Source organism: Rhamphochromis longiceps, linkage group LG16, assembly GCF_057381845.1.
Source record: "Rhamphochromis longiceps isolate RC_006_pf linkage group LG16, R_longiceps_female_GT1.1, whole genome shotgun sequence".
Classification (NCBI taxonomy): Eukaryota; Metazoa; Chordata; class Actinopteri; order Cichliformes; family Cichlidae; genus Rhamphochromis; species Rhamphochromis longiceps.
In genome coordinates this window covers 15,772,862-15,784,340 of record NC_140572.1, presented here as the reverse complement: position 1 = coordinate 15,784,340, position 11,479 = coordinate 15,772,862, and the positions used below count along the sequence as shown (strand labels likewise).

At 39.2% G+C, this 11,479-nt stretch overlaps 1 protein-coding gene across 1 annotated transcript in view; it reads right to left on the bottom strand.

Moving 5' to 3' along the window:
* Positions 1-248: 248 nt before the first annotated feature.
* Positions 249-11,479, bottom strand: part of cerkl (CERK like autophagy regulator) — a 34,140-nt gene continuing 22,909 nt past the window's right edge. Inside the window, exons 6-14 of the mRNA XM_085383713.1 lie at positions 9,985-10,115; positions 9,789-9,863; positions 5,792-5,969; positions 5,144-5,209; positions 4,665-4,702; positions 4,457-4,565; positions 4,234-4,330; positions 2,218-2,414; positions 249-887 (exon numbers count right to left, since the gene is read on the bottom strand). Coding sequence (XP_085239839.1) covers positions 809-887; positions 2,218-2,414; positions 4,234-4,330; positions 4,457-4,565; positions 4,665-4,702; positions 5,144-5,209; positions 5,792-5,969; positions 9,789-9,863; positions 9,985-10,115 — 970 coding nt within the window. The 3' untranslated portion in view covers positions 249-808. The remainder of the gene's footprint in view (positions 888-2,217; positions 2,415-4,233; positions 4,331-4,456; positions 4,566-4,664; positions 4,703-5,143; positions 5,210-5,791; positions 5,970-9,788; positions 9,864-9,984; positions 10,116-11,479) is intronic.

Sequence of the window (11,479 nt, the reverse complement as noted above, 5' to 3'; positions counted from 1 at the left end):
AAAAAAAGCATTGTGTTAACGGTCTCCATTTAGACTGTTCACTTAGCTGCTGCCCTCCACTCTGGTGTGTGTTTAATACAAATGCACCTCACAGATTCACACAGAGTGTTTTAATATTTTAATAAGTGACTTTGATGTTCTTATGTGAAGTTGTTCTGCACTGGAGAGTCTCACTGCTTTTAGCAACACTTTTCTATTAAAATAAAGGATTTTCTATTTAAACATCTTGATTTTTATACTTTATTCCAGTCGCAGTATGATTTGAGTCAAAATGAGAATCTACATGCATACATCAGGTCTGTTTTTGCTTCACCATCGTCTGCACAGATAGAAAAGTCACCTATTAATACCTTTATTCAAACATGAACCCTTTGGGAAGTGAAATAAACTGGATTTTGAACACAAATTAAACAAGTTTGTTCTCTGCCACAGAAACAAAAACTGGATGTAAAAAAGCAACATATGAAATTAAAGTCGCATGATCTGAGAGAAATGGGTAATGAAACTGTAGTAAATTGTAAACATTAAACCATTTTTATGTGCATTGGTCAGTTCTGCAGCTGATACATGAATAAAAATTACAAAATATTCACATTATACTTTGATAAAAAGAATATAAAATTAATACGGCTTTAAAGTAAAGGAGCTTTTTTATTTTATTTATTTTTCCTCTATGAATATATCGTTAAAATCATGGGCTGATGACCAAAGTTTCAAATTGTGAGTTCAGAGTCTGTACAAAGAGCACTGTTGAGTCATTTTGGTTACCGTGGTGAGTGTCACACAGATCAGCGCCCCCTTGTTGTTCTCAGATGCAGCTGCAGGAGACAGATGACTCGGCCTCTTCCACCTCCTCGCCGTACAGAGTGATGAGTCTTGGGTGGACTCTGAATGCACCACAAAGACATACAGAAACACAGACACACAGTCAGGTGGATATTAAGGACCTCAGACATGTTGCTATGGTTGCAGGAGCATGGCCTGATTGGTATTGATGTAAATGTCACAGAATGTAAAAAAACAAACACAGTGTGAGCTCCAGGACAAGGAGACCAGTCAGTCGCTTGGTACTGTGAAAAATGAAACCAATTGCATCGTGGATCAAAATCTGCTGGTACTTTTCTTCATTATTTCATCAATTTTTGCACTACTGGATGAAAAGCAGCACCAAAACATGACAGAGCCTCCACCTGCTTTAGTGATGGCTGTTGACACTCACTGTTGTACCTCTCTCCTGACCTGCTCCACACACACACACAAAAAAAAATTTGATCCAAATATTCAAATATGAATTCATCCCCCTATAATATCTATTGTCACTGATTTTTAATCCAGTTCTTGTGTAATTTGGCACAACTCAGCCACGTTTCCATTCACGAAGAATGGCTTCTTAACAACCACACTTAAACTGAGACCATTTCAAATGAGGCTTCAGTGAGCAGCAGATGGATCGGATGCATTTTCAGGTCTTTGCTAAATTTTTCCATTTCTTTCGAAGAATTTCAACATGACTTTCAGATCATGTTATCTGTTTTTTAGGCCGGTCACTTCTTCTTTTGTCTTCCGTTTGTCCAGTTTCCTCAAATCTTTTAAGAACTCACTGAACATCATACTGAGATTACGGAAGAGGATTAGGACGACTGGAAAAAAAAAAAAAGTAGGCTCGTCTTTTTTTCTTCTTTTTTTTTCTGAATTCTGACTTTAATTTCAGAATTCTGGGGAAAAAAAGTGCCTCATTTTTTCCAGTTTCCCTAATCCTCTTCCAATCATACCAAGTTTGTGGCTAATATGTCTTTGACAATCATCATGTTGGTGCAAAAATATTATTTCGTGCTAAGTTGTCTGTTATGTGTAGACACAACATGGGTTCAGCCCTTGTGTTAGGTCCCTTTTTATGTTTGAAAGATTCATAAATCACTGTTAATGTTTTAATAAACAAAACAAGATACCTCTGAAAAGGATGAGGTACAAGGACTGGACTGAAAATAAATGAAAGAGCAGCCATTGTCCAAAATAATATTAATAATAATTATCATTATTATTATCCTCTATATTTACCTCTTCTTGCTGTATTTTATTGATCTGAACTAAAAGGAAAAATAGTGCCTTGATCATCAATAATCAGTGCTTGAATTAATCAATTCAGAGTAATTCCTCTGTCTGTAATGATTGTATTATCTGGATATATTTTTAATAACGAAGGCGTGAGCGTCCCACCTGATGAGCACTTCATTAGCAATTTCCACCAGCTCTCCGTCGATGTTCCAGGGGAAGGTTGTTCCTTCTGCGTGGATGAAGGGTGTGGTTTTCAAGTCACCCTCCTCTTCACTCTCATCCTCAGAACAGCCAATCAGTGAGCAGGGGCGGATCTTCACTGCTGACACAGCATGCGTCTCCACGAAGGAGAAGTTGAACTGCACACAGATAATCAGTCAGAGCTTTGTCTGTGTGTGTGTGTGTGTGTGTGTGTGTGTGTGTGTGTGTGTGTGTGTGTGTGTGTGTGTGTGTGTGTTAAAGCTGAGCTGATGAGGTCAGAAAGAGCCATTAAGATCTCCGTTAAGCAGCTTGTTAGAGAGCAGCAGGATCTGTCTGTGGTTCTTCCGGTCCACTGTCCTCTGCTGTGAGGCTCCAACAGGGGGCAGCAAAGACCAGCTGACTGTCCCACTGTCTGTCTGTCTGTCTGTCTGCTGTCCTCTCCTGCAGGTTTGCGCTTTCATAAAGTAAAGCCGTTCTTATAGGACAGATTAACATCTATCTTAAAACAAGAGCCCAGAGGATTCCAGTACTGTCCTTAAATACACACTTGATTTAACTTCACGAGACTGTGAATTGTAGAGAGAAATATTTTACAACTCCACTACGCCTAATTGATGGCTTAAAATTTTCCTCTAGCAGTTTCTAATATTTTGTCTATTTGATCATATGAATTTGAATTTATTGCATCTCATTAAAGAGGGAGACCTACATTTTCAGCTTTTTTTAATAGATCAAAGCAAACAAAGGATATGATTAATTGATCATGGAAATATCCAGCAGCTTAATGTATAATTGCAGCTCCACTTCAATTTAATGCTGCTTCAATACCAACACACAGGAGGATTTGCACCAAAAAGCACTGAAACTTTAAAATTATTTTGATAAAATCATCAGATTAATAAAGGTGTATTCAGTTTTTCACACACTCTACATCACACAAGTGACAGGAGAGGTTTAAAGTCCACAGTAGGACATAAACTGTAAGGGTCACATGTGGGCAGCTCCACTTGAGCATCCACTTTTGCTGTGCTTTCTGCTGAGATGTCAGGACGGACGCTAGCAGGATGTAGGCCAGTCAGTAAACAGCCTGTTTACTCCAAGTCTGAACACCACACTGCCCGTATATTTAGTAAGTGGGTTAGTGTGCAGTCTCTCTGCCCAGACCAGGTCATGCTGAACCAGGCTAATCTACTCACTAACTTCAAGGAAAACTGCGGTATTTTTAAAACTGGGACCTACTTTCCCATCTTCTAGAGTCTTTAGGTGTTGTGAACGTTGAGGGATTGTGGTATAATCAACAGCCATTAATCGACTGTAACACAATCACAAAATTGTCCCGAGTCAAAGTGCTTGTGTGACCCTGAAGTCAAGAGTGAGTTCCCACGACAATAAATTGCTCTCTTCGGTAGAAAACATCTGGGTGGAAACATATATAACAGCTGAGGCTGTCATCACCATAATCTACACACTGCACCAGCTCTGTGCAATTAAACTAAGCCCATCATGATAACATCAACATGTCGTCTTTGCTTTTCTTGCACAGTAGAGTTTAACTGACGCACAATGTCCACTCAGAACAGTCTTGGAAGTGTTGATTTCTGCAGGTTTTTCTGTGTTTTTAGTTTATTTTCTTGTGTACAAAGATTTGCCCCATTTTTAAAAATTCTTTTAATAGTAATATGTACTGTAGATGATGAAATCCATAAATCATTTGCAATTTCACAATGAGAAATTGCAAACACTTGAACTTTAACTGCACCAGACAGAAAAAAATGGATATTTGTTTGAGTAAACTGGGAGTTTGTAAAGAAAAAAAGGTTGCTATCGTACTCCGACATTCCTTAGTTGTGAATATTTTAGATTTTAGATTGCAAATGTTCAGTTCCTGAGCCTTAAAAGATCTGCTAAAGGTTTTAGTGAGGATTTGAATGGAATAAATTGATTCATGTTATTTTCACCTCTGGCAGGTGTTCTCACCTGTCCAGTAGAGCTGCTGTATCTCTTTAGGTGTTTAATAAACTCGGACCTGGAGGTGTTTCCGACCGCAATCAGCGCTGCACTGCCATTTGCCAAACTGTCAAAAACAGGAAGTGGTGGAGACTGTTAGCATTATTAGAAACATCATCATGTATTAACGTGCACTGTGATGCATTCAAGGCCAAAGAGCAGAAGATCGAGCTAATCTTCGTACACTGTGTACCTGGTGTTTGGAGCTAGTCCTTGAGGTGCGTGTGGACTCAGGCAAGGGATAGACATGATGCTGATGCTCAGATACAGGCCCTGATTGGTCACCCAGGACTCCTCCCCCTCTGTACACACAAATCAAAGAAAGAAAAAGTAAGACAGAGAGTAGCTGGTAGCGATTAAAATCTGATTTGTCCATTTTAATAGAGAAGTAGTGGTTTTACCGGACTTTGGGTCCTGGTCTTGGTCCTGGTCCTTATCTCTGAGAAGCAAGAAATCAAGTTAATTTTTCAAACATGACAGAAGAGAAAATTTATATAACGGACCAATATCATCAAACACAGAGCCAGTTATTAAACTAATCATGGTAAAACAACAGCTTTGACTCAAACAGGCTCTCCTCCACACTGTTCTTAATAAATTTGCGTTGAGTTTGTTTCTGGTAGATTTGTGCTGCAAGTCTCTGTAGTAGACAAGCTGTTACGTGGTGTGTTTGCCTTTCTGGTTCAGCTGCTGAGTAAATGTAACAGCGCAGCAAACTAACAAACACTGTTGATGTGGAACAATTACAGTCTCCTCTGAGTGCTTGTAACCTGTTTAAACAAATGCATATTGTTTTTTATGGTGGTCTGAAGACACTTTGGATGTACCATCCAACATCACAGAGCGTATGTGCGTGTTTGTGTGTGCGCGTGTTTCTCACCGCTGTACAAACAAATTGCTGTTTGACTTCCTTGCTGATAAAAAGGAGAGCTGACAGTCCTCCGGTCTGAGGGAGACAGAGAAAAAAAGAAATAAGAAACCAGCTAGTCCTAGACCTAGCTAGACCTCAGTCACACTTAGAGACCAGTTGGCAACCCGTTGGCAACCTCCGGTCACTAAGGAAAAATATGTATTTTATGAGTGATGAGTGGTTGCTGGAGGATGCTTGCTTTAAGCATGTGAAAATGGTGGCAAAGAAAGTGATGCACCAAAAATCACCTTGTGATTACTTGTGTTGCTATCAGATTGCCACATGGAAGACACAGACTCTAGCTTTAGCGAAATGATAAAAATGGGATGCTAATAGGAAACAGACAATTTTTTTGCAGACAAATCAGTGTCATCCATACATACTACGAGTGACCTCAGCAACCTTCCAGCAATCAAAAGCTTCACAAGCACTGTGACCAGTTTCACTCAGCAACAGCTAACAACCTCCAGCAACCAAACAGTCATGGAATACAGTTTTCCTTAGTGACTAGTGGTTGCTATGGGGTCACTGAGGTCAGTCAGTCATGTCTGTGTGACTGAGGCCTTAGGAACGCACATTTACATTTAAAAGTAAAAATTATATATGTGTGTGTGTCACCTCAGCCTAGCCAGCGTCTTAACCAGAGCATACTCTCGCCGCCGTGACGATGGCATCCATCTCTTCTTTTCTGCCCTCGCTAAACTCCGCCCGCCAAAGCCAAACATGGCAGAGAAACCGAAGCACACCAACTGGCCATGAGACGAGAAGCTGCACATGTCCACCTGCTGCAGGTGACCTGCAGGCAGAGAGACACCAGCACACTGAGAGAAGACCCTTTAAACGATTCATTAGAAACAGTTAGGATGCAGCACACACACAGCTGTGTTTCCATCACTTCAGAGGACATCACACAACTCTTGCTCCAAGCCTTCACACTGAAAATGAATAATTTTGTAACCTTACTATGCGTTTGTACATTTTGTGGTTTTTATCCATACAAAATGAGACATACAAATACACACAGTCTAAAATACGGCTAATTAACAGAATGTGTGAAGCCGATTAATAACTCAGAGGATTGAAATGAATCTGAGGAAACATTATCAACGTTTCCTCAGATTCTTTTTATGTATGTGGTAAAAAATGGCTTCCACGCTAAACACTGCTTACGGTTTTATTTTTCTACAGCCTTTGAACGCAGCACAAACCATAGAAATAACTAAAATAATTTTTAAAATAACCAGATTTTTCCATCAAGCTCCTTTACTGAGATGCTCCACCAGCTTTTAGATGGATACACACAAAGGCACACGCACTAAGCGGGCCATCTGGCCACATACCTGCTGTAACCTACTGAACTGAACTGCTGTCTCCGCACCTGTCTGTCTGACTGCCTGTCTGTCTCTCTGGACAGAATCTGATTTCCTCACCATATGGCGTGTTGTCAGTGTGTTTGTGTGTCAGTGTGTGTTGCGCAGGATTAAAGCTGAGACGGTCAGTGTGTCACCGAGATCAAACCTGCGGCGCTTCTTAAAAGGTCCAACCAATATTCATTTACATCACAAAGTCATTATCTTTCTGTTTGGCTCCTAATCCACCTTTAGGATTTATTTCCATACCATATTGGTAGCTCTTATTCAAAAATATAGTGGATGAAGTGGTTGAATGTAAAAAAAATATTTGTACCTAATATATCCTATATATATTAAGTACAAATATAATAATCAGTGAAAGTAAAAACACCAAAATGACTGAGTTAATTCAACAGTAAACCAACTGATTATTAGAAAGTTGTGTTAGCATCACATGAGCTGGATGACTGTTTCTGTTAGCAGTAAAATGCTCACACAAGTCATTTTTAAAAAATGCTGAAATAAATGCAAATCAACCAATAATTATCCCACACAAGGATTTAGGGAGGAGACAAAAGACATCCGTCAGAAGTCATATATCTAAAATGGCACCTGTAACAGACTGCTGCACAACTGCAACATGAATGAATTTTAATTTATTTAAAGGATAGCCCCTTGAGATGCAGCATCTCGTTTTTAAGGGCACCGCTAAAAATGGACACATGAAACCACCAGTAGGAGGATTTAGGGCTGCTGCTCAGCTCCAAGGCTGTAACTTTAAACTTTGTTTTTTATTGAATTAAACCATAATTTCCCCCCTCTTGAAACGAGCTTTTCTAAAACATACTTTGAAAATACCCCAACTCTCTGTGGAGATGTTGTTATGTCACTGTATGAGAAGGCTGCTGGGCTTTTTGGATTGATAGCATAGAAATCAAATTATTACTGTCATGTAATATGTCACAGTGAAATGACTCTAATTACTATTATCATCAGAATTTGAAACATTCATTCTATTAACATTTAAAAACTCTAGAAGAGTTGAATGATTTGTTTATTTTATTGAGTTCATGTGAGCAAACAGCGAGCAGGGAGTCGACTCAGTGTCTGAGGAGCTGGTTAGTGCATCTGCTTTGTGAGTTGAGTTTGTTGACGCTGTGAAACATCCTCATGGAGAAAGCTTGGAGACTTTTTCAGGACTTGTGGAAGTTCTTATAACTTCCAATGTTCAAGTTCTTGAGTAAATCATTAATGAAGGTAGATTTATAGTCATTCTGTGCCAAGGCAGAAATCACTGTAATGTGCCTGAAGTGAACAGAGTGTTCATAATGAAAAAACAAAACAAAAAACTTTCTACACTTTCTACAACATTTCTACACTGCCCAGTACTAATTAGTAGATGACCTGCACAAAAATTACTGGTTTGTGGATAAATGCAGGTAAAAATGCAGACTCACATTTTTGTAAAGCAGGGTTTACATGTACCAGTTTCATGCTTCATTTATGCACTTGTAAATGGGCCGTATTGCTTGTACTTCTGGCATCAAAATGTTAAAAATCGAATTATTCAGACTGTTGTATATGAGTTACATCAGGTCGTTGTTACTCCCAGACAGCTAGCTTGGCTAATCCTAATTGCTATTTGAACCTCGACCAGCTTGCCTTCTGGTTGTTCGTTACTGCTATGATGACGGTGCCAACAAAGATACCCCTCCAAACACCAGGAGGGCCAACCGTTGAGTATTAATCAATATCATATTGAATCTGTTTGTGAGTCTAGAGATACAGTATGCTGAAGTTTCAGTGTATAGGCTATTGCATTGCTTTGGTTTTTCCTATATCAGAAAAGAGAAATTCACATATTGCTAAAATTGTCTCTATTTTTGTCCCACTCATTGTTGCAGTGAAGGTTTCTAACAAGCCAGGCTAGAAAAGACTCAGCAGGTTTTGAACTTCTGGAAAAAAATTTAAACTCTGTGAGCAAGTAGTTTTTCGTACAACAATGAACGAGGCAAACTGCTTTAAACAGGTAAGGTGATCATTGATGAGATTATTGTAAAGTGGTCAAGGTGGTGACTTCCATGTCATGCTTTTATATATTTATGTTTAGAGATCAGGACAGAATTGGCCCCCTTATGAAGGATTTTCCAGCCTCTGTTAAACAGAGCAATGAATTTTAAAAACAGCTTTTCCAAACATTAGTTTAATTTTGGATGCTTATTTTGTTGGATAGCAGCCTGCAGCCATTTGTTGTAGTTTTCGCCTGTAGATCTCTACAGCTGAAATGCTTTTTTAGATACAAAAAAACAGCCAGAAATACAAAAGGTCTGACACACACCTATAAACAAGCTAAGGCCATTTCACATACAGAAAATTTTCAGTGTCAGCTGCAACTCCCAAACATAAGTTGATAAAAGGTCAACAGTTAAGCCGCTATTTTCAAGGGATGCTCAGGCTCGGGTAACCGTAGCAACAGCACTGATGCTTCCGCCCCTGTTAGTAGTTTAACGTCCAGCAAGGAGATCATGTGATTGTGAATGAGCACACCTCAGTGTTATGAAGACAGGAAAATTCACCTGCAGTCACCTGGTGTCCGTGGGAACAGCTTCCTACCTGGGAATTTTAACAGTTTTCTATTGTTCAGGAAGTAGTCTCATTAGGGCTATTGAATTTTCCCATCTGTCTCACACACATACAAACTCAGCTTGCAGTATTAATTAGTGACAATGAAACATCATCACACGATAAGCTGTCAATCAAACACAGCTGCCCGCCCTGCTGCTGGGTGATTGGTTACCGTGTTTACCTGACAGTGTGGTGGTCAGAGACAAAGGGGGCGGGGCTGCTGCGAGCAGTGTAAACCTGTGATTTAGTGATTTCAAGTGAAACAGACCCTGTTGTTAGACATCTGTCTGTTCACTCCCTCCAGAGTCCAGTCTCACCGTCTGTCTGCATGTTTGTTTGTTCTTAAACACTGTCCCTGCTGCCGGACTGACATTCAGCCAATCACACCAAAGCTTAGCAAAAGCTGAGCTTTGGTGTGATATGCTTTAAGGAAATTAGTCTGTTACACAAAGAACCTGGCTATGATTGCCACAGATTTAATATTAAAACAGAACAGATTTTTGTCCTTGAAAATGTAAAATCTTGGACTGATTTATAAAAAGGCATAGACGACATTAGGTGATCCAAATATAGATTTACTAAAGACAATTCCAACCAACCCCAATCTATGTAACAGATCTACAACATGTAAGCTTTACCCAAGACGATGTGGAGGGCTGCAGTGACTGGATCTCTGACTCCATGAACAGAACAGGAAACCACATCTGTGGAACCTGCAAACATGTGAAGACAGACCGTTAATAAAAGTACTTCATGTCGTGTTTTTGCATACCAGCATACCAAACCTTATGAGACCTTAAAGCAGTGGTTCTATATGAGAATGCCCTTGCTTACCAGCTGGGATGATTCCCAGTGGCAGTGTGGCTCTCACTGGTTTTTCTGGGGAATCTGCATCCAGCTGGGCTCTGAGGACCAGAGCATGACACAACTCTGCAACTGAACCATCTCCACCGACGCACACCACCCTGATGGACAGGTGGAAAAAAACTAGTGTGAGGACAGGTAGACATTTAGACAAGTCAGTCTCAATCATCCAAATCTAAATAAGGGTTTATTGTGACGCTAAATGAGGTGGTTATACTAAGTCAAGGACACAGACTTCATTGACATTATAGTCCTCTATAGCACTTTTGAGGTCTGCTTGAAGTGTTGATCCATTGTTGGCTCATTGAAATGTGAAGTCTCCATAAACGCATGGTCACAAAAAATTGTCACAGACTCAATCTTGGCACCTAATGACAACATTTACATTATTTGGACCCAAGCGGACTTAACAAACTCACAGCCACAAAAAGTATAATACACCTAGAAGACATTTCACAGATCTCAAACTCCTGATGATTTAAAGGAAAACCATCCAGCAGAGGATGTGGCTTTTCTAGTAAAATTGACAATTTGTTTTATAATACAACAGGGTAAGTAACCTCAATGTTTTTGGGCACTAACTAAAATGTTTGTGCAGGGTGGTCCTGAATGTGTGATGCTGAGTACTATAGATGAATAGCGAAGGATGGTGAATGGATATTTATAAATACTCTAGGTTGTATTTTCACTGCAAAGGTTTGTATTTTAATTAAGCACAAATATTTCTCAACATTTCTTGTTCAGTAGAAAAACATCAGTACCAAAGTTTTGATACTAGAATTAGACTACAACTAAACTAGTAGACACACAGAAACTGGATTTCAGAATGACTGTGATGGGTTTTATTTTGAAAAGCTCCAGTGAATTGCTCTCCTACAGTCACCAAAGTTCATAAACTCTTTAATATTTATGATTGCTGGGGTTTTGTAAAGGTCTACACACTAACAGGCAGCAGTATAATCCATGTCTTGTTTTAGAATCTTAAGTTAAGTGTTAAAATCGTAAGTTTAGAATAAAGTTGACTATAAAACTAAAACAAATATATTATATTTAACTCATGGTGTGAAATGCTTTCGAGCAATATTTTAACCATAACAGATGGAGAGAAAAAAAAAAGAAAGAACTCACAATCACAGGGTGAGAAAAAGGATACACTCTGGACAGTCTATCATATGGTAAGCTCAAAGAGACAGAGAGGGAATCATTTACAGTCACATTTCTACTAATGACCCATACAGAGTCACACGAAAGATAAAACTCATATTTTGATCGCTTTTGAAAAAAAAAGTTGTATTTTATTTTAGGGTAGGGTGGGAGGCAGTTATTGTTTGTTAGTATTAATGAAAAAAAGTAATAAAAAAAAAGTGAGAAAGTGAGAAGGTTCATCTTCCGAGTCTTTATTTGCAGTAAATGGGAGGTGAACAGTCTCCGCCCCCTCCCCCTCTTCCTGAGTATGGGATTACCT